The 23,888-nt window shown below is 36.6% G+C and overlaps 1 protein-coding gene and 1 long non-coding RNA gene across 3 annotated transcripts in view; one reads left to right on the top strand and one right to left on the bottom strand.

Annotated features, from left to right (window-relative positions):
* Positions 1-23,888, top strand: part of Stt3a (STT3 oligosaccharyltransferase complex catalytic subunit A) — a 24,306-nt gene continuing 418 nt past the window's right edge. Inside the window, exons 1-17 of one of the 2 annotated variants that reach the window (XM_005339539.5) lie at positions 1-120; positions 2,537-2,663; positions 3,674-3,734; positions 4,558-4,679; positions 5,049-5,194; positions 7,236-7,326; positions 8,880-8,986; positions 9,990-10,154; positions 10,491-10,671; positions 11,441-11,596; positions 12,904-12,995; positions 13,620-13,775; positions 14,027-14,215; positions 15,537-15,653; positions 15,770-15,872; positions 22,141-22,329; positions 23,057-23,172. In XM_005339539.5, the coding sequence (XP_005339596.1) occupies positions 2,576-2,663; positions 3,674-3,734; positions 4,558-4,679; positions 5,049-5,194; positions 7,236-7,326; positions 8,880-8,986; positions 9,990-10,154; positions 10,491-10,671; positions 11,441-11,596; positions 12,904-12,995; positions 13,620-13,775; positions 14,027-14,215; positions 15,537-15,653; positions 15,770-15,872; positions 22,141-22,329; positions 23,057-23,172 (2,079 nt within the window). In that variant the 5' untranslated portion in view covers positions 1-120; positions 2,537-2,575. Of the gene's footprint in view, positions 121-700; positions 804-2,536; positions 2,664-3,673; positions 3,735-4,557; positions 4,680-5,048; positions 5,195-7,235; positions 7,327-8,879; positions 8,987-9,989; positions 10,155-10,490; positions 10,672-11,440; positions 11,597-12,903; positions 12,996-13,619; positions 13,776-14,026; positions 14,216-15,536; positions 15,654-15,769; positions 15,873-22,140; positions 22,330-23,056; positions 23,173-23,888 lie in introns of those variants that run through there. The other variant, XM_040285508.2, reaches the window with a different exon arrangement.
* The window catches only part of LOC120889743 (uncharacterized), a 6,761-nt gene continuing 4,827 nt past the window's right edge, over positions 21,955-23,888 (bottom strand). The window contains exon 2 of the long non-coding RNA XR_005733833.2: positions 21,955-23,438. This is a non-coding gene — a long non-coding RNA (uncharacterized LOC120889743). The remainder of the gene's footprint in view (positions 23,439-23,888) is intronic.

Consider the following 23,888-nt stretch of genomic DNA (forward strand, 5'->3'; position numbering starts at 1 on the left):
TTGGCCTGGAGCCAACCAATGGGGAGCAGTCAGGGGCGGACTCAGCCGTTGCCAGGGTTGGGTGCACCACTGAACGGATGGCAGAAGGAACCAAGCGGGTTCTTGAGGAACGCCGGCTAGGTGAGAAGGCCGTAGGCTATAACTTGAGGATTAGCGTCTGGTGAGGTGCAGGGTGTTGATGGGCGTGTACGAAGTTCATGAGGCAGGGCTCTAAAAGGTGGTAGGGAGCAAAGCTTAGGACCCTGCATAGGAGGGGGCGTGGGGTGTGGTGTGGGGACCTCCTGGAGTGGAAGGACGTGAATGTCTGGGGAAGGAGATCGCGGGGATGGGGCGTGCGCTTAGGCCAGGACTGTGTGGGAAAAATTGGATGTTGCAGCTAGTTTGGAGGGGAAGACGTTTAGGGTGTTGAGGTGGTGGGGGTCCAGCGGCTGGTGGGGTCAGAGGTTCTCAGGTTTGGGTGGTTGAAAGGACAGAGACCTGCCAAGGAGACCTGAAGGGAGGAAGGGGAGCAAACTGTGTGAGGGTGTGGAACGTGTGTAGGAAAACGGGGCTGGAGAGGTTGCAGTCGTGGAAGTTAGGATAGAGGTGGGACAAGTTGCCAGAGGTAGCAGGATACAGTTGAGGAGGAGAGCAGAAAGAAAAGTATTTTAAGAACGTGTCTGTGCTCTTATTTGTTTTGGCGGTTTGCGAAAATGACCAGAAAACACAGGATGAAAACTTCTCTTAGGGTCCGGCGTTAAATTACCAGTTCCTTTACTCAGTTTTCGGGTTGAGGTACAAGCACACTCTCCTTATTTTTATAGGTATGTAGGCTATATCAAATCAATGGTGTTAAGTTTGTTTCTGTTTCTGCCATTCCAGAAAACGGCTTCAAACTTTAGAGATAAAACTGGATTGTTAACTTCCTGGAGTTAGGTCTTTGATTACACCATAAGTTTTTCTTTTGGGATTATAATTAAACACTCATATCTAAATCTGCTCCTCTGCCCCGGTTAATTATAGAAAATATGTTTGACTTCTCAGTTTCGAGACTAGGAATGTGTTTCTTCATGCCTTCCTCCTAGTCCAGTGTTATTTTTTCCCTCCTTTCCTTCTAGTAGTGGGGAAAAGATTAGGACTAATGCAGGTTCCTTTCCTTTTCAGCATAGTTTTGAACAATATTAAATATTGTTATTATATTCTTCATTTCTTAGCCCTTGATCAGCTTATAATTTAAGAAGGTAGTACTGTTTTATACAGAAGTGGCTAACCTGCAACCTGCTATGGTAAAGTAATGCTGTGTAGCTCTTGACTATCAAGTATTACCTTTTTTAATATTCTATAACTACTTCCTGAACATTTTCTTTTAATTTACTTTTCCCCTCCCCCTGCCTTTTTCTGCTTCAGTAGGAACAATTTATTTCTTTTCCCTCAAGATTAGCATCTGGTTCCATGAATTATCTCTGTGTCATGGAATCAGTCGCTTTAAATCAGCAGTGTCAGTTACAGAGAGGCCTTGAAACAGATGATTTAATAGATCTGTGCAGAAGTTGCATTGTCATATAGGGATTAAAAGTACAGTGGTCTGTGTATGTTTATGTTCCCCTCTTGGGTGCATACTTTTACTTGCATTAATGATCAATCATGGCTTTTGGTTAACCCTACAGTCCTGTTGAGATTTGGAAAAGAAAGAAGCTTGTTGCCAGTCAATTGAATCTTATATTTAGGGCTTGAAATTGTGCTGACTCAGTCATGATTTCTGTTTTTTCCTCTTTTTACTTTCACTTCTGTACTTAATGTTTACTCTCCATTTCTTACTCCCCATATATTTGACTTTTTCTGAGTGTTTTCTTCATATTTTTTCTCATTTTTCATCTTTCCTATTTATTTTTGCCACTCTCCCTTCCATACTATTTTGTTATTACTGTTTTTATGGTGCTAGAGATTGAACCCAGGGCCTTGAGCATGCTCACCATGTGTTTTGCTACTGAGCTGCTCCCTAGCCCTGCTTTTGTTATATGATACTATTGCCAGTTGTACTTATGTACAGTTGTATTTATGTACTTAGATGTGAAGGAGTGGGAGGCTTAAACATGAGTGGTTTCTTTAGATCATTTCTTTTTACATTTTTTTTAGGGGGGGTTGGGGTACTGGGGATTTAACCTAGGGGCATTTTAACCACTGAGCCATATCCTTATCCCTTTTTACTTTTTATTTTGAGACAGGTTCTTGCCAAGTTGTTCAGGGCTTTGCTAAGTTGCTGAGACTAGTCTCAAACTTGTGATTGTCTTGCCTCAGACTCCCAAGATGCTGGAATTACAGGCGTGTACAACCACACCGGACTCCTTTTTAGTTTTATCTCATAGATCTGATTGTGTCTACTTCCTTCCCAGTATATCATACTTCAGGCAAGGTTTGGGTATTGGTACTAGGCCTGACCGCCTGTTCTCTTTTCGCTAGCTCATATGTCCCTTATGGTTCTCTTCTTGTTTATAAGACGAAAGTTAAGTAAATGGAGGGTGTTCAGTATCCTATGATCTTGACTTTTCCATTTTAGCTATTTGAGTGTCTTCTGTTGTGACCCATCGATGTCAAGATGACTAAGCTTGGATTTTTGCGATTGTCCTATGAGAAGCAGGACACTCTTCTGAAGCTTCTCATTCTATCAATGGCTGCTGTGTTATGTGAGTATGTACCTGGGTCTCCATTTCTTTGGGAATGAGAAGAAAATGCTGAAAAAAGTAAAACATGGCTTTCTTAAAATGCTTTTTGTGTTTTTTTTTTTTTTTTTTTTTTGTTGTTGTTGTTGTTGTTGTGTGTGTGTGTGTGTGTGTGTGTATGGAACTGGGGATTTAACCCAGGGAGGTCCTACCATTGAGCTGCATCCTCAGCCCTTTTTATTTTTTATTTTGGGATAGGATCTTGCTAAATTGTCCAGGCTGGCCTCAATTTGTGATCCTTTTGGCTTAGGCTCCCAAGTAACTAAGATTTTAGGTGTGTGCCTCTGCACCTGGCTAAATGCTTTGTTCTTCTAATGGATGGTAATTTGTTCTTTTTGCATTTCCCCTTCATGATAATTTTCTAGGCAAAATAAAAGAAACAAGGAATATAAAAGGACTGGCAATCCTCTGGGAAAGAATGAAAGCATACTAATTCTTTTTTCTCATAGGGCTGAAAGAGGTAATGGGGATTGTTCACTGAATTTTGTAGAGGACAGTTATCTTCAGTTTAGATACTTAGTAGTTTTGATAGTCCTTGAGAACTTATTTTATAAATTTTCAAGTTCTTCATGAGTCATAAATATAGTCATGTTTGACATACTCTTGCGTTGCTCCAAGATTAAGGTTCGTTTTTTTTTGTGTGTGTGTGGGGTGTCAGCATTTATAAAAGATGACCTTGTGAGCTGAGTTGAATATTAGTAGGTAAATGTAATGTTAATAGGTTTTGTTTACTAGAAACAATTTAATAGGTGATTAAATGTGTCCTACGTAAGTGGAAAATGTAGTTCCAGTGTCAGACCTTTTTTTTTCCCTCTGTGTGGGGACTGATGGATATAGATTTTATTGAGGAATTATTTTATTTTTTATGTGACCCCTGTGTTGAATAATTCTGTTTTCTTTATAATGCTGTTATTTATTGGCTGTTGTTTTCATGGCATATTGACATTAAAATATTTATTTTCTAATTTTTGTAGCTTTCTCCACTCGTCTCTTTGCTGTCCTGAGATTCGAAAGTGTTATCCATGAGTTCGATCCGTGAGTACCTTTGCTTGGTCTGGTATTTTCCTTTGGAGGTATTCAGGTTCGTGGTTTTCAGATTCAGATTTAAGTCAGCTCTCAGTGATGGGATGTGCTTTCAGTACATTTAAGAGGAAAATCCTGGAAGTTTTCCATATTTTTGAAGCATTTCTGTTGGAATTGACCAGCTAAGTCTAGAAAAACTCAAAAAATGTGAGAAGCATTGCTGGTGTGACTTGCCTGTCATTTAAGATCTGACTAGGCTAAGAGAAATCTAGCTTCTGAGTTTGGTCAAAGTTACAGATGCAGATTGACAGAAAGGGACCTGGTGTATATTCAGAGCTCAGAAGAAAATTAAAAGTCATGAACTTGAGATTCATTTTGTTCCAAGCATTGTTTTATAGATTATTTCTAAATCCTTATAGAAAACAATAAGATGTAGGTCCTCCTTTTTTTAATAAACGAGGAAGCTCAGGCTTGGAGAGGTTATCCAGAGTTACAATTTATTAATGGAGTTGCCAAGATGAATGTGGATTTGTCTGACTCCAGAGACCGGTGTCACTATGTTACCTCAAGTTAAGGCTTATGAAATGTTTGGAAAGCCAGAATCATAGGTTCTTGAAGTATCTTAAAAATATTTACCTGCTGGAACATTGGTTCAAAAGTTTAATGCCTACATTGGTATGCAGACTTATCATTTTGTGAAGACACTGGAAAGCATTTTAGAGGCATTGTAGATATTCTCTTTGGGACCTCCAAAATCAACTTAAAATTTTTTTTTCATGAATGAGTATTTGGGTAAGAAGAAGAGGAGGCACAAATCTTTTCTTACTTGGTATAGGTATTTTAATTATCGGACTACCCGGTTCCTGGCTGAGGAGGGATTTTATAAATTCCATAACTGGTTTGATGACCGGGCCTGGTACCCTTTGGGACGAATCATTGGAGGAACAATTTATCCAGGTAAGAAGAACAGAATTAAAAAAAATTTTTTTTAACAGGATTGTATTTGTATATAATAGTTTCTTATATTTCTAATAGTTTTATTTCATGACACTTATAATTTCATTGTGATTATAGATTTTTTTAATGGTTTATCTTATGTAAGACAGGAGAACATGTGTAGGAAAGTGGTGATGCATGTTTTTTTGTATATTCTGGACTTTTCATTGAATGCTTAGAAAAGAAATTTAGAGGTCTACTGCAGTTGCTGTGTTAGTGTTTCTGGTTGTTTGTCAAGACCTATGTCGTGACTTTATTGATGTTTTCTCTTTCCTTGAAGTTCTTTGTCTTACCAGGACAACCTAATGGAGTTTCTCCTTCCTGTTTCAGGCTTAATGATCACCTCTGCTGCAATCTACCATGTTCTCCATTTTTTCCACATCACCATCGACATTCGGAATGTCTGTGTGTTCCTGGCCCCACTCTTCTCTTCCTTCACCACCATCGTCACGTACCACCTTACCAAAGAGCTCAAGGTGAAGGATTTGGGGTGATAGGAGACTTGAGAATGAATGTTGCTCAGCCTTTCTTGTTGATGCTAGAGGGTGGGGAACTGAGAGTCTTACAGGAAGCCAGAGTCTATGGACAGTGTTTGCTAGGCTACATTGAGTTTACTCCAACCCCTCCTAGAATATGTGGTTCTTATCATTTGCAATTTGCCCATAGGCGAGGATATTTGAAAATCAAATGTAAATTGCTATGTAGAGAGAGAGAGAAAAAGCTAGCACATGTCTTAGGCGGGAGGTTCTCAAGTTTGAAACCATCCTGGGTAATTTAGTGCAACTCTGTCTCAAGGTAAAAAGGGCTGGGGCTATAGCTCATTAATAAGGCACTTGCCAGTCATATGTGCGGCCCTGGGTTCAATCCTTAGTACTCCCCACTACCCCCATCAACAAAACAAAACTTAAAATGCATAATGTGAGATTTTGATTTTGAAGCCCTTACAATGTAACAAAGAAGAAAAAAAAACAACTACACAAAAAATTTTCTAAGGTAGTTAGTTCTTTCCTTAGGAAATAAGTACTTATAAATTATTTATTTATTTAGCATTTATTTTAAAATTCTTAAGCCATTTGGCTTCTCTCCCTAAGTGCTGGCTCTTTTTTCAGGTTTCAGCTTTGCTGACCCTGGTTCCCTGGAATCTATTCTTAGTGTGTTGCTGTGGTAATTGGGGGATAAACTAGTAGGAGAACTTTAGAAGCCTGAGTTTAGTTTGGGAAACTTTTCATCCTTCTCCTTGTTGCCCTTGTCCCAAATTTGACACTTATCAACAGACAAACCCTTTTTCTTTTGGAATGTGAGTTTATTTTGTTTCTACTTTTTTCCTGAGCTCAAAAGTTGCCTGGTGATACTCCAGCTTTATTACTTATGTTCCTGGTATCTTCAGTTTAGGTGGATTATCACTTATCCCTTTTGCCTTTTTGACTTACATAATGATTTTCTTCCTTTGTTCATCATTGCATGGCTTTTAGAGGTATGGCTGGTATTCCTGTGCAGTCATTGTTAGAGGAAGGAACTGATTAGCTTGGGGATACTTGTAGTCAAACAGCCAATTCTGTGGGCTTGGAACATGGCTCAGTGGTAGAGTGTTTTCCTGGTATGAGCAAATCCCTGGGTTCAATCTCCAGCATGATAAAACAAAAACAAACTAAAAAAACCCTAAAAGTAGCCAGGTACAATGGTGCATGTCTTAAACCCAGCAACTCAGGAGGCTGAAGCAGAATGGTTGCAAGTTCAAGGCCTTGGCAATTTAGGGAGACCATATGTCAAAATAAAAATATATATATATAAAAAAAAAAAGATTGGGAATGTAGCTCACCAGGGTTGGGTGGTATATATATACAATTGAATGTTACTCAGCCATAAAGAAGAATGAAATTATGGCATTTGATGGTAAATGGATGGAACTGGAGACTATCATGTTAAGTGAGATAAGCCAATCCCCCAAAATCAAAGACTGAATGTTCTCTCTAATATGCGGATGCTAACTCACAATGGGGAGTGGGAGTGGAGCTTTACCAAACTTGACAGGGAGAATTGGGGGAAGGGTGGGGGATAGGAATAGGAAAGACAGTAGAATGAATTAGACATACCTTTCCTTTGTTCAAATATGAATATATGACCAGTATAACTCCACATCATGTACAACCACAAGAATGGGAAGTTATACTACATGTATGTACAAAATGTACAAAATACATTCTATTGTCATGTATAACTAAAAAGAAAAAAAAAAGCAAATAGCACATTCTGGGGCAAGTGCTGATATTTAGGTAGCTCATGTGACTTAATCTGTCCTCAGTATATGTGTACTCAGTTTTAGACTTGGTGTCATGGGAACTTGATTATAAAAGTTTTAGCTTTCTTGGTGCTGTGAGCATTTGTAGTACTTCACATCTACCTTGGAAATTGTTGGGTGCTTTCTAGGCCCATTTAATCAGAATAGACTAGCGGGTTATTGGTTATTTGTTCTCTCTCATAGATGTATTGGTGTTAACTCTTATTATTTTTTCTTAGGATGCAGGGGCTGGACTTCTTGCTGCTGCCATGATTGCTGTAGTTCCTGGATATATCTCCCGATCTGTGGCTGGTTCCTATGATAATGAAGGTAGATATGTAAAATGCTAAAGGGGGTCTGTTCACTTCATTAACTTCATTATCCAATAGAATTTCACAAAGTACCCTAGAATTTGGGTCAGATCTAAGGCTTAGCAATAATAAAAATGATACTTGGTAAGAATTTTAGAAATGGGCAAGAAGGGATCTTGGACAAGTTTGTTTTATCCAGAAATTCCTGCTAGAGAGGTAACCGGTAAATCTATAAGCTTTTGGCTCATCTCAGGACTCAAGAGTTAACTCTTGTTTTAACATTATAATTATTTGTTTGATTTTCTTAGATAAAGGGATATATTTATCCTTAAAAATTATAATGACTTTTAAAATTCTAAATGTATTGAAAGTCGTTTTCTGGAAGACTGTTAAATATTATAAAGATAGATAATGAATAAGATTATTTTGGCTCATAATTAAATTAAAGGGATAGATTATAGTATTTTTGTTTTGTTTTGTGGTGCTGGGGAATTGAACTCAGGGTGTTGTGTATGCGAAGCAAGCACTCTACCACCTGAGCTATATTCCCCAGCCCAGGGATAGAGAGTATAAATATTATGTTGGCCCATAATCTGGTATGATAAAAATGGACCTATAAAAATTACTCTAGGGCTAGGGATGTGGCTCAGCGGTAACGCGCTTGCCTGGCTTGTGTGGGGCTCTGGGTTCAATCCTTAGCACCACATAAAAAAAATAAAATAAAGATGTTGTGTCCACTGAAAACTGAAAAATAAATATTGAAGAATTCTCTCTCTTTAAAAAAAGATTACTCTAGTAACAGGCATATAGTGCTTTGTGCTCTGATAAAAATGTAAAGACTACTTTAGAATGAAGTACAAGGAGAGATTTTCTTGGGTTTTTGTCGTCAAGCTTTCTGGAAGTGATTGAGTTTGAACTGGGCCCTGACCTTAATACTTCATTAGGTAGATATTAAGATGAGTTGCAACCAGAGCCAGCTTATGTTACGATCTAGAGGCAGGACAGCACATGATAGTATAGTACTTCTTTAGAAGTAGCAGGAAATATAATGTCTGGAAAGAACAAAAATAATATTGGCTTACATTTCCTGAGTGCTTACTGTTCTAAATTCTTTTTTGGGGGGAGGAGTGGGGGAATACTGGGGATTGAACTCTGGGGCACTGGACCACTGAGCCACATCCCCAGCCCTATTCTGTACTTTATTTTTAGAGACTGGGTCCCACTGAGTTGCCATTGCTGAAGGTGGCTTTGAACTTGTGATTTTCCTTTGTCAACCTCCTGAGCTTCTGGGATTACATGTGTGTGCCATGGCACCCAACCTAAATTCTTTATGTGCATTATTTATATTTATCTTCACAACAGATTTATAAAGTAGCTACTATATCAGACATCTTTTTTAATAGGAAAATGAGACAAAGGGAGGTAAAATAATTTACCTAAAATCACAGTATTACTAAGTAGTAGATAAAAGATCTTAATCAGGCAGTCTGCTTCAAAACAGTATTCTTAGCCACTCTGCTGGCATAGCCTCTTGAATTTTTGGTGTTTTTTTTTTTTTTTTTTTTTCTGCAGGGATTGCCATCTTTTGCATGCTCCTCACCTACTACATGTGGATCAAGGCAGTGAAGACTGGTTCTATCTATTGGGCAGCCAAGTGTGCTCTTGCTTATTTCTACATGGTAACTTTTTCTATATGTGCTTAAACCCAGGGCTGCACACACACATGCTAGGCAAATGCCTTACTACTGAATTATATCCCTAACCTCTCTACATGTTTTTCATTTTTGAATTTCTTTTTCTTTTCTTTTCTTTTTTTTTAAACCAGCAGTAGGGATTGACCCTAGGGGCACTTTTGTACCACTGAGCTACATCTCCAGCCTTTTAATTTTTTATTTTAAGGCAGGATCTCACTAAGTTGCTCAGGGTTTCACTGAGTTTCTGAAGCTGTCCTTGAACTTGTGATCTCCTGCCTTAGCTTTCTTACTTGCTGGGATTACAGGTTCCCACAGTGTCCAGCTTTTAAATTTCTTTAACTATTTCTTGTGGGTACATACTAGTTGATCAACCTTTTCTGGTTATGTTTTCCTTAAAACTTTACTTTTCCAATATATATTTTTTTCTGTTTAGTTAGACTTTCTTCCTTTAACTACTTCTACTTGCTTATATATCCCTAAATTCTCTATGGGACCATACAGTGGATTGCATCTAGATTTACTCTGATGCTTGGGTATGTCTTGCTATAATGCTAGTAGCCATAAGGGAGCTGGCAATTAACTTATAGTAATGGGGTGTGATTTTTCTACCCCACCCCCCAAAAATCAATTATTTAAACTTTTTTGTATGTGAGCGTGTGGTATTAGGGATTGAATCCAGGGATCCTGTACTATGGAGCTATATCCCAATCCTTTCTATTTTTTATTTTGAGATAGGGTCTCTCTTAGTTGCCAGGGGTGGTCTGGAACTTATGATCTTGTTTCCTCAGCTTCCTGAGTCGATAGAATTACAGGTGTGTGCCAGTGTGCCTGGCCTATTTAAACTCTTTAAGCCACTTGACATAAGTAAAGTCAGTCATTATGTAAACAAGTAAGCTTTAGAAAGTTCACAAGAGACATCCTAAAGTATAATGGTGGTGACCTGAAGAGGAGTGCTCAGAGGAACTGTTTTTATTTTTCCCTGCCATAGGTTTCCTCATGGGGAGGTTATGTGTTCCTGATCAACTTGATTCCTCTTCATGTTCTGGTGCTGATGCTCACAGGTCGTTTCTCCCACCGGATTTATGTGGCCTATTGCACAGTTTACTGCCTGGGCACCATTCTTTCCATGCAGATCTCCTTTGTGGGTTTCCAGGTGAGTGTTAGATTTAATAGAGTTTTCAGCCTCTTCAGGTATTGTTTTGGTTGGATCTTGAATGATGAGAATTTCAATGAAAGGAAGTTTCAGGAAAATTGCAGACCAAGCCAAGGAAATAGCCTGAGCAATAGGCAGAGATGTGATTAAGATGGTGTGGGGTATGTTTTGGGGGACTCTATGTATATTTGGAAAATATGTCAGATGAATTAAACCCTTGCCTAGATTGGACTGATTCCTTTGGGAAACTTCAGAACTTATTTGACCCCTAAAATAGATCAGGGTAATAAGGGTCTGGGCTATATTATTACCATATATAATGCTTTTTCCCTACAGCCTGTCCTTTCATCAGAGCACATGGCAGCCTTTGGAGTCTTTGGTCTTTGCCAGATCCATGCCTTTGTGGATTACCTGCGCAGCAAATTAAATCCACAGCAATTTGAAGTTCTTTTCCGTAGTGTCATATCCCTGGTAGGCTTTGTCCTACTCACTGTGGGAGCTCTCCTCATGCTGACAGGTAGGGTGGGATCTTAGCATCTAGTATTAAATGAAAATGGATACATAAAATAAACTCCAAAAAGAGTATTTCCTGAGCATAGGAGATTCTTTCTTTTATTCCTGTTTCTCTTTATTTCAAATACTAAAGTTTTGCTTTTTTATATTCAATTTTCTTGTCATCCCCAGTGTTAGATTTACCATAGCAGAAAATGTCTTATTAGAGCTACTTTTAATTACACATAGTGAAAGAACTGTATCTTACCTTGCTAATCTTTTTCTTTTCTATTGGTTGGTAGACCTTCTTACATTCCTTGTGATACCTTATATCATGGCACTCATCTAACCCTATGGGAACTTAATCATGGCCATTCATATTGGTTAGCCTGCCACATTTTCCTCCTTCATTTTTTTTTTTCTACTCTCAGAAGCTAATTTGTTTTTACCCAAGTATTGTCTAATTCAGAGTGGGACTAGAGGACATAGTTTATTTAATCTCTGGAGTTTTCCAGATTAGGCATAATACCTTTTCAGGAAGCTCTTTTGCCTTCATTTTTTTCTCTGAATTTATATATAGCCCAATTCTTATTCTGCTGGTGATGTTGACTCAAGTACGCTCAAGTTTGAAGGAAAAGGAGTGAAACTCTTTAGTATTATTGGTGGCACTGAAGCAAAAACTTAGTCCTTCTCTGTCTCTAAGAGTGTTATTAAAATGAGATGTTGTGATTAGTTAGGTTAGGATGTTTGTTTTAGGAGTGTAAGTGAAATATTGATTGCTTCTTTGCTGCCAGGAAAAATATCTCCATGGACGGGGCGTTTCTACTCACTGCTGGATCCTTCTTATGCTAAGAACAACATCCCCATCATTGCTTCTGTGTCCGAGCATCAGCCCACAACCTGGTCTTCCTACTATTTTGATCTGCAGCTCCTCGTTTTCATGTTTCCAGGTCTGTTTACCTTGTGCTCTGAAGTGGCCTTTTTCATAGAATCACCATTTGATTCTAAAAATGTCAACTACCCTCATCTTTGTTCTTATTTGCCTGTTTATGCTGTGCAGGACAGAGGATGGCTAAGCACATTTTCCAGATATTTGAAGCAGAGTAGGAGTCAGAAGTTGAAGTTACAGATATTGGCAAGCTCAGTTCTTCATAACTTTCTGTTTATTTGTTTTATATTAAAATTCAACTCTACTTCTTATTTGGGTTTTTTTGTTTGTTTGTTTGTTTTTTGTTTTCTTTCTTTTTCTTTGTAGTATTTCTGGCATATACTCCTGACTTCATCTAATTTCTCCTGTTTATAGTATTGAAGTTTCATAATGGCATTACAAACTGTAGAGCATTTTCATTATCTTCTGGCCAATTCAGATATGTTTTAGAACTTACCAATGTCAGTGGTCTTTTATAAAATAACTTGTACTTTATTTTATTATGGAAGTATTTGTGTATTGTAAAATAATATAAATAAGTAAAAAAAAATTGTAAAAATTAGAGTTCTTACCACCTATTTCTAGCTACTATTGATAATTTGTATTTATCCACTTATTGATATTGTGGATATCAGTGTATATTCATTTACTTATTTATTGAATAAGAATAAGATCGTACAGTTTTTTCCGCTGATCCTGAAGAATCATGGTAGGGCTGAGGATGTGGCTCAGTGCTAGAGTACTTGCTTAGCATGCTCAAGACTCTAGTTTCAATTCCTAGCACTGAAAAAATTTAATTTCCTTGTAATTTATTATTATTATTATTGTTATTATTTTAATATTTATTTTTTAGTTTTCAACGGACACAACATCTTTATATTTTATGTGGTGCTGAGGATCGAACCCAGCGCCCTGCACATGCCTGGTGAGCGCGCTACTGCTTGAGCCACATCCCTAGCCCATTATTTTATAGAAATATTTAAGATATATCATTCATTAGTTTTATTGTTTCAGTACAAGATGCATAAAGATGTGTAAAAGGGCAAATAGTCCATAACCCTATGCAGCAGTGTCTTAGTTGATATATTCCATTTTAAAAATATGCTTTTAACTAGCTTCTTTGCTGGACATTTTAGGTTGTTTCTCAATTTTTGTGACAGTAAACATCTTTTGCACATTTCTATGATTTTTTTTTTTAGGATAAATTCCTGGAAGTGGAATTGCTGAGTTAAATGTGTGGAATCATCCAGTGATATAATGAAGATAATTTCCCTTGTAGGTTTCTGCCTATAGGGCTCATCTGCTTACTTCTCCTTCCCTCTTTTGTAGTTGGTCTCTATTACTGCTTTAGCAACCTGTCTGATGCCCGGATTTTTATCATCATGTATGGTGTGACCAGCATGTACTTTTCAGCTGTAATGGTGAGGAACTCCCTCAGTCTTAGCAAAACTTTTCACTCTTAACTCTGAGATGCTTTTTTGTTTTTGTTTTTTCCTGGTAGGATTCAGAAAGTAGTAAAGTTTGTATAGATGTTTCCTTCTGAGCACTTGAGGGGCTGAGTTGTAGAGCTACTTGCTATTATTGATTCTCGCTAGGGATGTCCAAGACCCTCATACATTCTGGTTGTGTTGTTTTGCTTTCTTGGGTTCATAACCTTGTGTAGCAAGGCAGTTTTGCATTTTTTTGAAGAATTTGACCCTGGGTGACTTAAAAAGGGAGATGATGCTTTTTTACTTGAAGGTATGGGAGTACTATCTAGAGATAGATAGTTAAAAGAGAGGAGGGATTTTAAGACAATGTTTCTAACACTGTTTTGATTCCAAATCGCAATTAGGAATGTATTTTGTATTTCTCAAGACACATATGTATACATAAGTACCTGTGACAGAGTTTATATACTTTTATTGTTGTTATCCCAAACATTTTCTGTCTTTACTGAAAAATCATGTTTGATGAAAACCTCTAAATTGATGTCATATTTACTAATAGAATGAAATCTGTAATTGTAAAATGTTGGTTAGACTGATGATTCCTGTCTCTCTTAGGTACGTCTAATGTTGGTGTTAGCACCTGTTATGTGCATTCTTTCTGGCATTGGAGTCTCTCAGGTGCTGTCCACATATATGAAGAATCTGGACATAAGTCGCCCAGACAAGAAAAGCAAGAAGCAACAGGATTCTACTTACCCTATTAAGAATGAAGTAAGAATTAAATGACAGTATAGCAGATTTGGGAAATTGCCTGTGTGTGTGTGTGTGTGTGTGTGTGTGTGAGTGATATGTATGTTTGTGTTTTTGAGTGGGAGAGTAAATTAGAGCATTGTAATAGGTGGTTAGAATAAACTCAGGTAACCTCTGACTTATTTTGATTCATCTCGTTTATATTGTCTATATATAGAAATTGTCCTATTAATTTAGTTTGGTTTATTATGTAATTCTTTTTTCTTGTTTAGGTGGCAAGTGGGATGATATTGGTCATGGCTTTTTTTCTCATCACCTACACCTTTCATTCAACCTGGGTGACCAGCGAGGCCTATTCTTCTCCTTCCATTGTATTGTCTGCCCGTGGTGGGGATGGCAGTAGGATCATTTTTGATGACTTCCGAGAAGCATATTATTGGCTTCGTCACAATACTCCAGAGGTGAAAATTTGGGAGGAATGCAATTGTGGGGTAGGGATTAAGGGGGAAACACTGGATATTATAGTGAATCATGTAGCTTTGAGAAAGGTGGAAAGTTTGGAGAAAATGGAACTTTAGAAATCTAGTCTTGAATAAACTTTAAAGGCCAACTTCCATTTAATTCAGGTAATTCTTCTGTAGTGAATCTTAATTATCTAAACTTTCCATGGCCACTTGCATTGATATGTTGGTGGTTTGATATGAAACAGACCATCCTTCCCAGTAATAAAAGAAAAACTGGTCATGGTGGTACACATGTATAATCTCAGTAATTTAGGAGACTGAGACAAGGGGATCACAAGTTCAAGGCCAGTTTGGGAAACTTATCAAGACCCTGTCTCGAAATTTTAAAAAATGGCTGGGGATACAACTCAGTGGTAAAATACCTCTGGTTCAATTTCCAGTACTGGGAAAAAAAAAAGTTAAAAATATATAATACATGTTTTATGTTTTTTTCTTTTTGTATATTTATGTTTTAGTTTTAGGTGAACACAGTATTTTATTTTTATGTGGTGCTGAGGATTGAACCCAGTGCCTCATGTATGCTAGGTGAGCGCTCTACCACTGAGCCACAACCTCAGTTCTAGAATACATGTTATTATTTCCATAAAGTTAACACTTAATGATAAGTACTTTTTAACATTTTAGTTTATTACCTTTTGAGAATCTGAATTCATTTCTTTTGGACTATCTATTGAACATGGCATTTCTGAGCATATTTGTTAAGAGTCAAAACCAGAATATTTTTTTTTTTTTTTTTTGGTAGTGCCTGGGGATTGAGTCTAAGGCTTTACACATGCTAAGCAAGTGCTCTACTACTTAGCTAGAACCGTAGCCTCAGAACTAAGAGTCTCTTAATCCCTGCCCATCAAATCTTGTGATTTTGTGTTTTTCCTCCCATTTTATAATAACTGATTTTTGTTATATTGTTAGGAGGTCATTTATTTAATAAAGTTACTTAGTGATACTAAGCTATCACTTAAGTATCATTTAATGTATTGCACAGTCCCCTACACATCCCACATCATTGTGCTTGTTTATATAAAGTGATTTGGGAATGTTGGATTGTATATAACTTGTGCTGAGTTTTCATGATTGTATATAAATGGAGGAAAAGATACCAACATTTATTTTCTGGTTAGGAGTGTACTATGTTGTGAAGAAATTGATTAATGAGCCATGCCTCACTTTCTGTCAGACCACAGATGTCCTACCACTCTTTGTTTTGCATTTGATTTTTAGGGTAGTAAGAATCCTGTTGTTTCTTTTACTATTCTTTCAGGATGCAAAGGTCATGTCATGGTGGGATTATGGCTACCAGATTACAGCTATGGCAAACAGGACAATTTTAGTGGATAATAATACATGGAATAATACCCATATTTCTCGAGTAGGGCAGGTAAGTTAAGGGATCCTTTGAATGTTTGATATGCACAGTCTAGTGGAAAATACTCCTCATGAAGAAATCTCATGATTTGAGATTTTGTTCTGAAGATTATACATTCATTTTTCTAGGCAATGGCATCCTCTGAAGAAAAAGCCTATGAGATCATGAGGGAGCTTGATGTCAGCTATGTGCTTGTCATTTTTGGAGGCCTTACTGGGTATTCCTCTGATGGTAATGTACTTGGTTCCATTTCTAACTGCAGGGCATAGATTATTATTATTAATATTTAAAAAAAATTTTTTTTAGTTGTCAGTGGACCTTTATTTACATATGGTGCTGAGAATTGAACCCAGAGCCTCACACATGCTAAGGCATAGATTATAAGAAAACTAGATGAATCTCCTTACTACTCTAACCAAGACTTCATTTCTTTTTGTTTTGTTTTGTTTTCCCCGTCCTTTCTTTCCTTCTCATAGTATGACATGCTATGATTGTCTAAAGACAGTAGTTCCCCAAGTAGTAAAACTAAGACTGTAAGGCTTATGAAAATGAACTTAAGAATTAGCATTATTTAATCAATTTAAGCCATGTAATAATTTGTTAGCTTAAAAAATGTTTTTTAAATATATGTAGGTATGAAATGCATTTACATATAAAAAGTATGTATATATTGTATGTATATATAAGTGTCACATGAACATATGTACATACACACAGCCCTGTTATTCATGAGTTATACATCCATGAATTCAATGAAAATATTTGGGGAAAAAATTGTGTCTGTGTTAAACATGTACAGACTCTTCTTATCATTATTCTTAAAACAGTATAGTATAAAATGTATTTACATAATATTTATGTTGTATCAGATATTATAAGTAATCTAAAGATGATTTAAAATATATGGGAGGATGTAAGCTATATGCAAACACTATTTTATTTAAAGGACTTGAGCATCTGTAGATTTTGGTATCTATGGGGAGTCCTAGAAGCAATCTCCTATAGACACTGAGTGACAACTGAATCTATAAAAGGGCAAATATTACCATGTTCTTTATGATAATTGGCAAAAAGATATTTTTATAAGAAACATGAAAATATAGTTTACTGCTTTAAAAATAAAATTTACAAGATTAACGTAATCCCTGCTAATTTTTTAAAAAGTTAAAACAATTCTGAAGGTTTATAATGAAGAATTATCGTACTCCCTAAACTGGAGCCTCTTTAACACCAATCCCCAGAAGCAGTTATTCCTAATATTTATTTATTTTTGGTGCTGGAAATTGAATCTCATGTGCATGTTAAGGCAAGCGCTCTACCACTGAATCATACCCCTAGCCCCTCATAATTTTAAGTAGTATGTATATTTTGCTATATTCAGTGATTGGTCAATTATAGATATACTTTATAAATTTCTTATCATAAACAAAGAGTTTTGCAGTTTATTTCATATTCTCTCCTTTTCCTTTCTCATTTCTTAGCATAGTTAATTTATAATTGTTGATTAAATCCAGAAGTGGTTTCAGAATCATGACTTTTAAATATTATTGACTGCTGAGTCAACTAGTACACTATAACTTGTTTACCTGCAGTTAATGATTACTTTGTGGTTATCTTTCTTTTTTTTTCTTCTTTTTGGTGGTGAGGTTTGAGCTTAGGGTTTTGCTCATGCTGAGCATGTAGTCTACCCCTGAGCTAATCCCCAAGATGTGTTCTTATTTTAGATTAGTTTCTGATATAGGCACATGACAGTTCCATCCAGATAGTATATAAGTAATAAAACTATATCATGTTTTATAGTAGGGACCTGTCACCAGACTTCAGTTTTCACAAACAATTGCACCAGCACTATTTGGTTGTGTGCAATTATTTTTCGGTTTTCTTTTTATTATAATAACAACATTTCTAAGTCTGTAGAAATTTTTATGTATATCTGTGTATGTGTGTAAATATGTACATACATGCATGTTGTATTTATGTATGTATGTATGCATATGTGTGGTAGAAAGGGATAGTCCCCAGAAGTCTTAGCTTAAGTAGCCATTGCTAACAATATTTTTTTGCTTGTTGAGATGAATGGAAGATTATGTTTATAATGTTGGAATAAAAATGAGTGTAATTTTTGGAAAATATTTTTTTTGTGTGAAATTCTAGAAATTAGCAATTAGCACATGATACCCGACAAAGTAACTTAGCATGAAAGTAAATATTATTAAAGTCAGTAAGTCTTGGTTAGCTGGGCATGGTGGTGCTCCTGTAATTCCAGTGGTTCTGGAGGCTAAGGCAGAAGGATTACAAGTTCAAAGCCATCTTCAGCAATTTAGCAAGACCCTAAGCAACTTAGTGAGACCCTGTCTCAAAATAAAAAGTAGAAAAAGGGCTGGGATATGGCTCAGTAGTTAAGAGACCCTGGGTTCAAATGTTGGTTCCAAAAAACAAAAATGGTCTTGGTTATACAGATGTTTAAAGTAAACTTGGGATTGAGTATATTTAAAAAGAAGTAGACATTGTTAAGTGTATAGCTTGATGGGTTTTTAGAGAAAAATCACACTCATGTAACCACAATCCAGGTTGAGTATTACTAATATTGTAGAATTATTCTTTATACTTCCTTGCAATATCTACCACCAGTTCTCAAGGCTGACCACCGTCCTAGCTTCTAATGCTATTTAGTTTTGAAACAGATTTATTGTTTCATAATTGTACCTTGCACATATTTAAAAAGTATCATTCGATACATTTTGTTATATGCATATACCTATGAAGTTTTGCCTGTTTTTTAACTTTATGAATGAGAATACCATATATACTCTTCTGACTTTTTTTGGTCAGTATTATGTTTGCAAAATTAATTCATATTGTGGATCCAGGCACAGTGTAGCATGCCCGTAATTCTAGCAACTCAGGAGGCTGAGCCAGGAGGATCACAAGTTCAAAGACAGTACCAGCAATTTAGTGAGACTCTGTCTCAAAAAGGACTGAAGATATAGTTAGTAGTATGGTTTCCCTAGGTTCAGTCCTCAGTGCTAAAGATAAAAAAAAGAGATTCATTCAGGTTATGAATAGTTGTAAATTGTTAAATTTTATTCCTGCATAGTATTCCATTGTGTGAATGTAGCACAGTATATTCACTTTAGAGTTGATGAATATTTGTGCTGTGTCTACTTTGAGGCTATTATGAATAATCCTGATTTGAACATTCCCTAATATATTTTTGATGAAATATGTTCCAAAGAGTAGAATTACTAGTTTAGGAGTAATGTCTGTTGTTCAGTTTAAACAGAATAAAGAGATACTGATAAAGAGACTCCCAGAGTGGAGTACCTGTTTATGTTTCTACTACCTGTGACTGCAAATTCTTAGTTCTATGTCTTTGCATATACTTGTTAGTATTTGTAGTTTTCATTTGGCACATGTAGTGATGGTATAGATATTTTAATGAAAATGGAGATGCTGCTTCTTCATAATAAATTGGTCATGTAAAAGCATAAAAATGTTGTGAAAATCAGACATTTAATGAGGTGAAATTGATGTTTAATAGCTTAAGTTTACATGAAAAACACTCATTCATAAAGAAAATCTTAGCAGAAAAGAGTATGCCATGCTTTTAAGGTGAAAGAATAATGATTGACTAGTTAACCATGATCTTTAGAAGCTAGACTATTATTTTCAAAGAAGAAAATAAAATACTAACCATTAAACAATGCAGAAAGACAGCCCCCACCCTCCAAAAAACAATAATCAGTGCAGAACACTCATTATCTAGACACATGAAAATATGCATGTGACAACTATTAGAGAAGACAGTATTAATTTGTTTTTCATTGGACTTATCTCTTGGGATCATATTAGGCTTTTTAATTTTTTTGTACTGGGAATTGAACCCAGGCACTTTATCACTATGCTGCACCCCCGACCCATTATTTATTTAGAGACGAGGTCTTCCTAAATTGCTAAGGCTGGCCTTAACTTGCGGTCTTCCTACCTCAGCCTCCCGAGCCTCTGAGGATTACAAGCATGCACCCCTATGCCCAGCCAAAAAGTAAATCTTGATATTTAGCATTGTCTTAATTGTCCACCTTCCCTTACGTCCCAACTCAACTTCATTCATTATTCATTTTTTTTTTGGTGGGGGGAGGTACCAGGTATTGAACGCAGGAGCACACAGCCACTGAGCCACATTCCCAGCTCTATTTTGTATTTTATTTAGAGACAGGATCTCAACGAGTTGCTTAGCACCTTGCCATTGCTAAGGCTGGCTTTGAACTCAAGATCCTTCTCTATTAGCCTCCAGAGCTGCTGGGATTACGGGTGTGTGCCACCACACCCGGCCCCAGTCATTATTCTTGTCTTTCCTGAGTTTATTAAAAACTAAACTATAGCTGGGTGTGTCGATGCACCCCTGTAATCCCTGTGGCTCAGAAGGCTAAGATAGGCGAATTGGGAATTCAAAGCCAACCTCAGCAATGGCAAGATGCTTAGCAGCTCACTGAGACCCTGTCTCTACATAAAATACAAAATAGGGCTGGGGATGTGGCCCAGTGGCTGAGTGCCCCTGAGTTCAATCTTCAGTACCAGAAAACAAAACAAAAGCAACCAACCAACAAATAAGCAACACTGTGAAAAAACAAAAACCCATGACTTGGGCTCTGAAGGTGATCATGTTTTCTGTGATGCTGAGGATTGAATTCCAGACACTTGGTGGACTAAAGATATACTCTGGCAGAGTTACACACTCAGGCAATCTTAAATAAGTAATTCCAAATGTTTTGAATATATTTATGCTAAGTGGTGCAAAAAATGACATTTTCTAAAGTGATAATAGGCATTTGAGTATGAATGATTTTTTAAAAGCTTCATTATTTCATCGTCATATCTCATTGCACTTCTTGAATGTTCTTAATTTAAATTTCCTTTGAATGTTCGGGTCATGGACAAAATTTTTCTCTTTTGCAGTGTAACACATATTTCATTTTACCTTCTATTGAATACTTAATGCAGATTTGAAACAAAATAGTTAAATCTGATCATAGTCCAGATTCCCTCCAAAGAGAGGTTGATACAGTATTACCTTTATTTGAATTTTTTTTGTAGACAACTGTATCTTCAAAATTAATTTTTATGAAATTATTATTGCTGTTGTTATTATCTTGGTGGTGTTGGGGATCACACTAAGCCACATCCTCTAGGCCTTTCCTATTAGTTTTCACTCTTCATTTAGTAAGGTTGTCAGATTTTTGCCTCAGATGTATTTGCCAGATAGCTACAGTGTCAGAGTTCTGTGATACTGAGTTGAACTTGAGTTTTGTTTTTGGTCTTGTTTCTGTCTGTATGATCTGGGCAAATCTCTGTCTCAATATTTCCATCTATAAGATGAAGGAAAGAATATAGATATAGGAGGATAGTAATGTTGTTCAATGAATGCTAACCTTGTGAAAAGCGATATAGTTAGTGCTTTTATTTGCAACCCTCTTATTTTTCTAGTTTGATAGATGAGGAAACTGAAGCACATAGAGGTTAAATAACTTGCTCAAGGTCACTCAGCTAGAATTGGAAGTGCTAGAATTCCCAAAGCAAACAGTGTGGATTCAGAGTCTTTTCTTAACCTCTGGAATATCCTTTGGAACCCTTTTTAATAAAAAAGGTTAATATAAAATTGCTAACCTATGGATCAGTAATACTTTTTATACTAACCATTCAGTTAAACAGAGCAGTTGATTTCTCTAAAACTATAAACAAACAATAGAGAATGACATATCTAAGAAATATCCTGAATTGATGGTGGTATCAGTATTTATAGAATCTGGGAGTATATTTGACACAGAAATGTTGACTTCTCATGTTTGTGCTTTGGAGGTAAGTGACTTTGAAATTGTATTTCAGGAGGGAGCAGCAAACTTGTATTTTCCTTTTTGGTAAAGCTGCTATCCCTTGGGTCAGTGCATAGGCCAATAGAAATACAATGGGATCTACATAGTCATTTTAAGTTCTCACATCAAATAAGTGTAAAATACTTGAAATTAATTTTATTTAATTGAGTATATCAAAACATTTAACAAATAACTAATATGTTTTACCCATTTTTGTGTGTGAGTTTTGTATTAAGTCCTCGAAATCTGATGTGTATTTTGTTTTTATAGCATCCTTTAATTTGTATTAGCCACATTTCAAGTTCTTAATTAGTGTCATCTGGCTAGTGGCTCCTATATTCAATAGCTCAGTCCCCAGCTAATATGTAAGAATAGTTTCAGTTGTGGCATAAGACTGGATCAATAGCATAGGATTTCAGGAGTCTAATAATTTCTGAGAAAAATTATATATTTTGAGGAAAAATATTTTATTCACACATTGTCTTTCCTGTTTTTAATATAGAGTTGAATGGATGGTATCATTCCCTATTAGAAAAATATGGGAAATTTCCTTACATAGCTTTTTCATTTGGTTATTTAGCTCTAGCAACCTTTTTGATGCAGCAGTTTCTTTTGTTTTTTTTCTCTAGATATCAACAAGTTTCTTTGGATGGTTCGGATCGGAGGGAGCACAGACACAGGCAAACATATCAAGGAGAATGACTATTATACTCCAACTGGGGAATTCCGTGTGGACCGTGAGGGTTCTCCAGTGCTGCTCAACTGCCTTATGTACAAGATGTGTTACTACCGCTTTGGGCAGGTCTACACAGAAGCCAGTGAGTGATTCACAGCATTAACAATAATCGCAGTAACAGAAATAGCTAGCAACCTTGTTTTTTAGGCTTTGTTCTAAATGCTTTATATCTGTTAACTCATTTAATCCTCACAGTGATTCAGAAAGTAGATGCTAATATTGTTATTTCATTTTGAGTCAATTGAGGTGCCAGTAGGTTACTAAACTGGCCAACTTCACATGACTAAGAGGTAGGGTCCGGATTCAAACTCAGGCAGTATAGCGCCAGATTCTGTGCTTTCAGATATCTTTTGTTGTGTCTCAGTAAAGAATGTTGCTGAGGAAAGGAATATAGGGATAGATAGACAGAAGACTTCATTTCTTCAGATGAATACACTGAGAAGAATTTAATGAGGTTGTCTTTCCTTTGGTCTTGAATTTCATGGTTTGGATGTTGAAAGAATTTCTGAAGTACATGCAGGTCCTTGGTTTCTGATAGATTTTCTGATCCATGGAAGGGTTAGTAGTGTGTTACAGAGGCTTCTGATATTTCTCAGAAAAAGAAGGGCTTGGAAGTCAGCCCCTATCTCTTAGAAAAAATAAGCTCCATGGATTCTGGCAATACATCAACTTGAACAGGGTAACCTTGATTTGCTCTTACTACCTGATGCTCTTTTTTTGCAGACTCTAGCGTCTAATCAAACTGCAGCCTGAGTAATAACAATCTAAGTAGTAGAAGATATACTGTATTCTTTTTTGTCCCTTTCTAGAACGCCCACCAGGCTTTGACCGTGTCCGAAATGCTGAGATTGGTAATAAAGACTTTGAACTTGATGTCCTGGAGGAAGCATATACCACAGAACATTGGCTGGTCAGGATATACAAGGTGAGCAGATGCTATACTGTTTTAGAAAGTGACCCTCATGTTTGCAGATAGGTTCTAGTGCTTAAATAATAGGCCACCATATTTCTTAAATGGGGGTAATTCTGATGACATCTGTATCTGAAAGATAGCTTGCAATTCATTCAGAATTTTACTTTTAAAATTCTGTTATCCTTAGAGTAGATCTCCCAGTGGCTGTCATTTTAGCAGTTGGTGCAGCAACATTTTTTCCAGTTGCTATTTAGATCTGAAGGTTTCAGTGCTCAGGCCTGGGGGGAGAAAAGAAAAAGAAAATTCGTGTGTTTGTTTCTGAACTACATTACTTGTCTCCTACTGAGGAATTGATGGTAAAAAGAGACATGTAATCACATGAGTGCTGTACCTCTTACATAAAAAAAGATTGAGCCAGGCGCAGTGTTGCACATGTATAACTCAGTGGCTCAGGAGGCTGAGGCAGGAGGCTCACAAGTTCTAAGCCAGCCTCAGCAACATAGCGAGGCCAACTTAGCAAGACCCTGTCTCAAACTAAAAAGAAGTGGATAGGGATGTGGCTCAGTGCTTAAGTACTCCTGAGTTCAATCCCTGATACAAAAAAGAAAAGATTGAGAGCCTTTGATAATGTGAAGGGAAAATTATTTACTATGTCTCATAGAGATACTCTGAAAGATTAAGCAATGTTACCAGACCTTCTAACCCATGTTTATTTATTCACAGTGTCA

Source organism: Ictidomys tridecemlineatus, chromosome 4 (genome assembly GCF_052094955.1).
Source record: "Ictidomys tridecemlineatus isolate mIctTri1 chromosome 4, mIctTri1.hap1, whole genome shotgun sequence".
NCBI lineage: Eukaryota > Metazoa > Chordata > Mammalia > Rodentia > Sciuridae > Ictidomys > Ictidomys tridecemlineatus.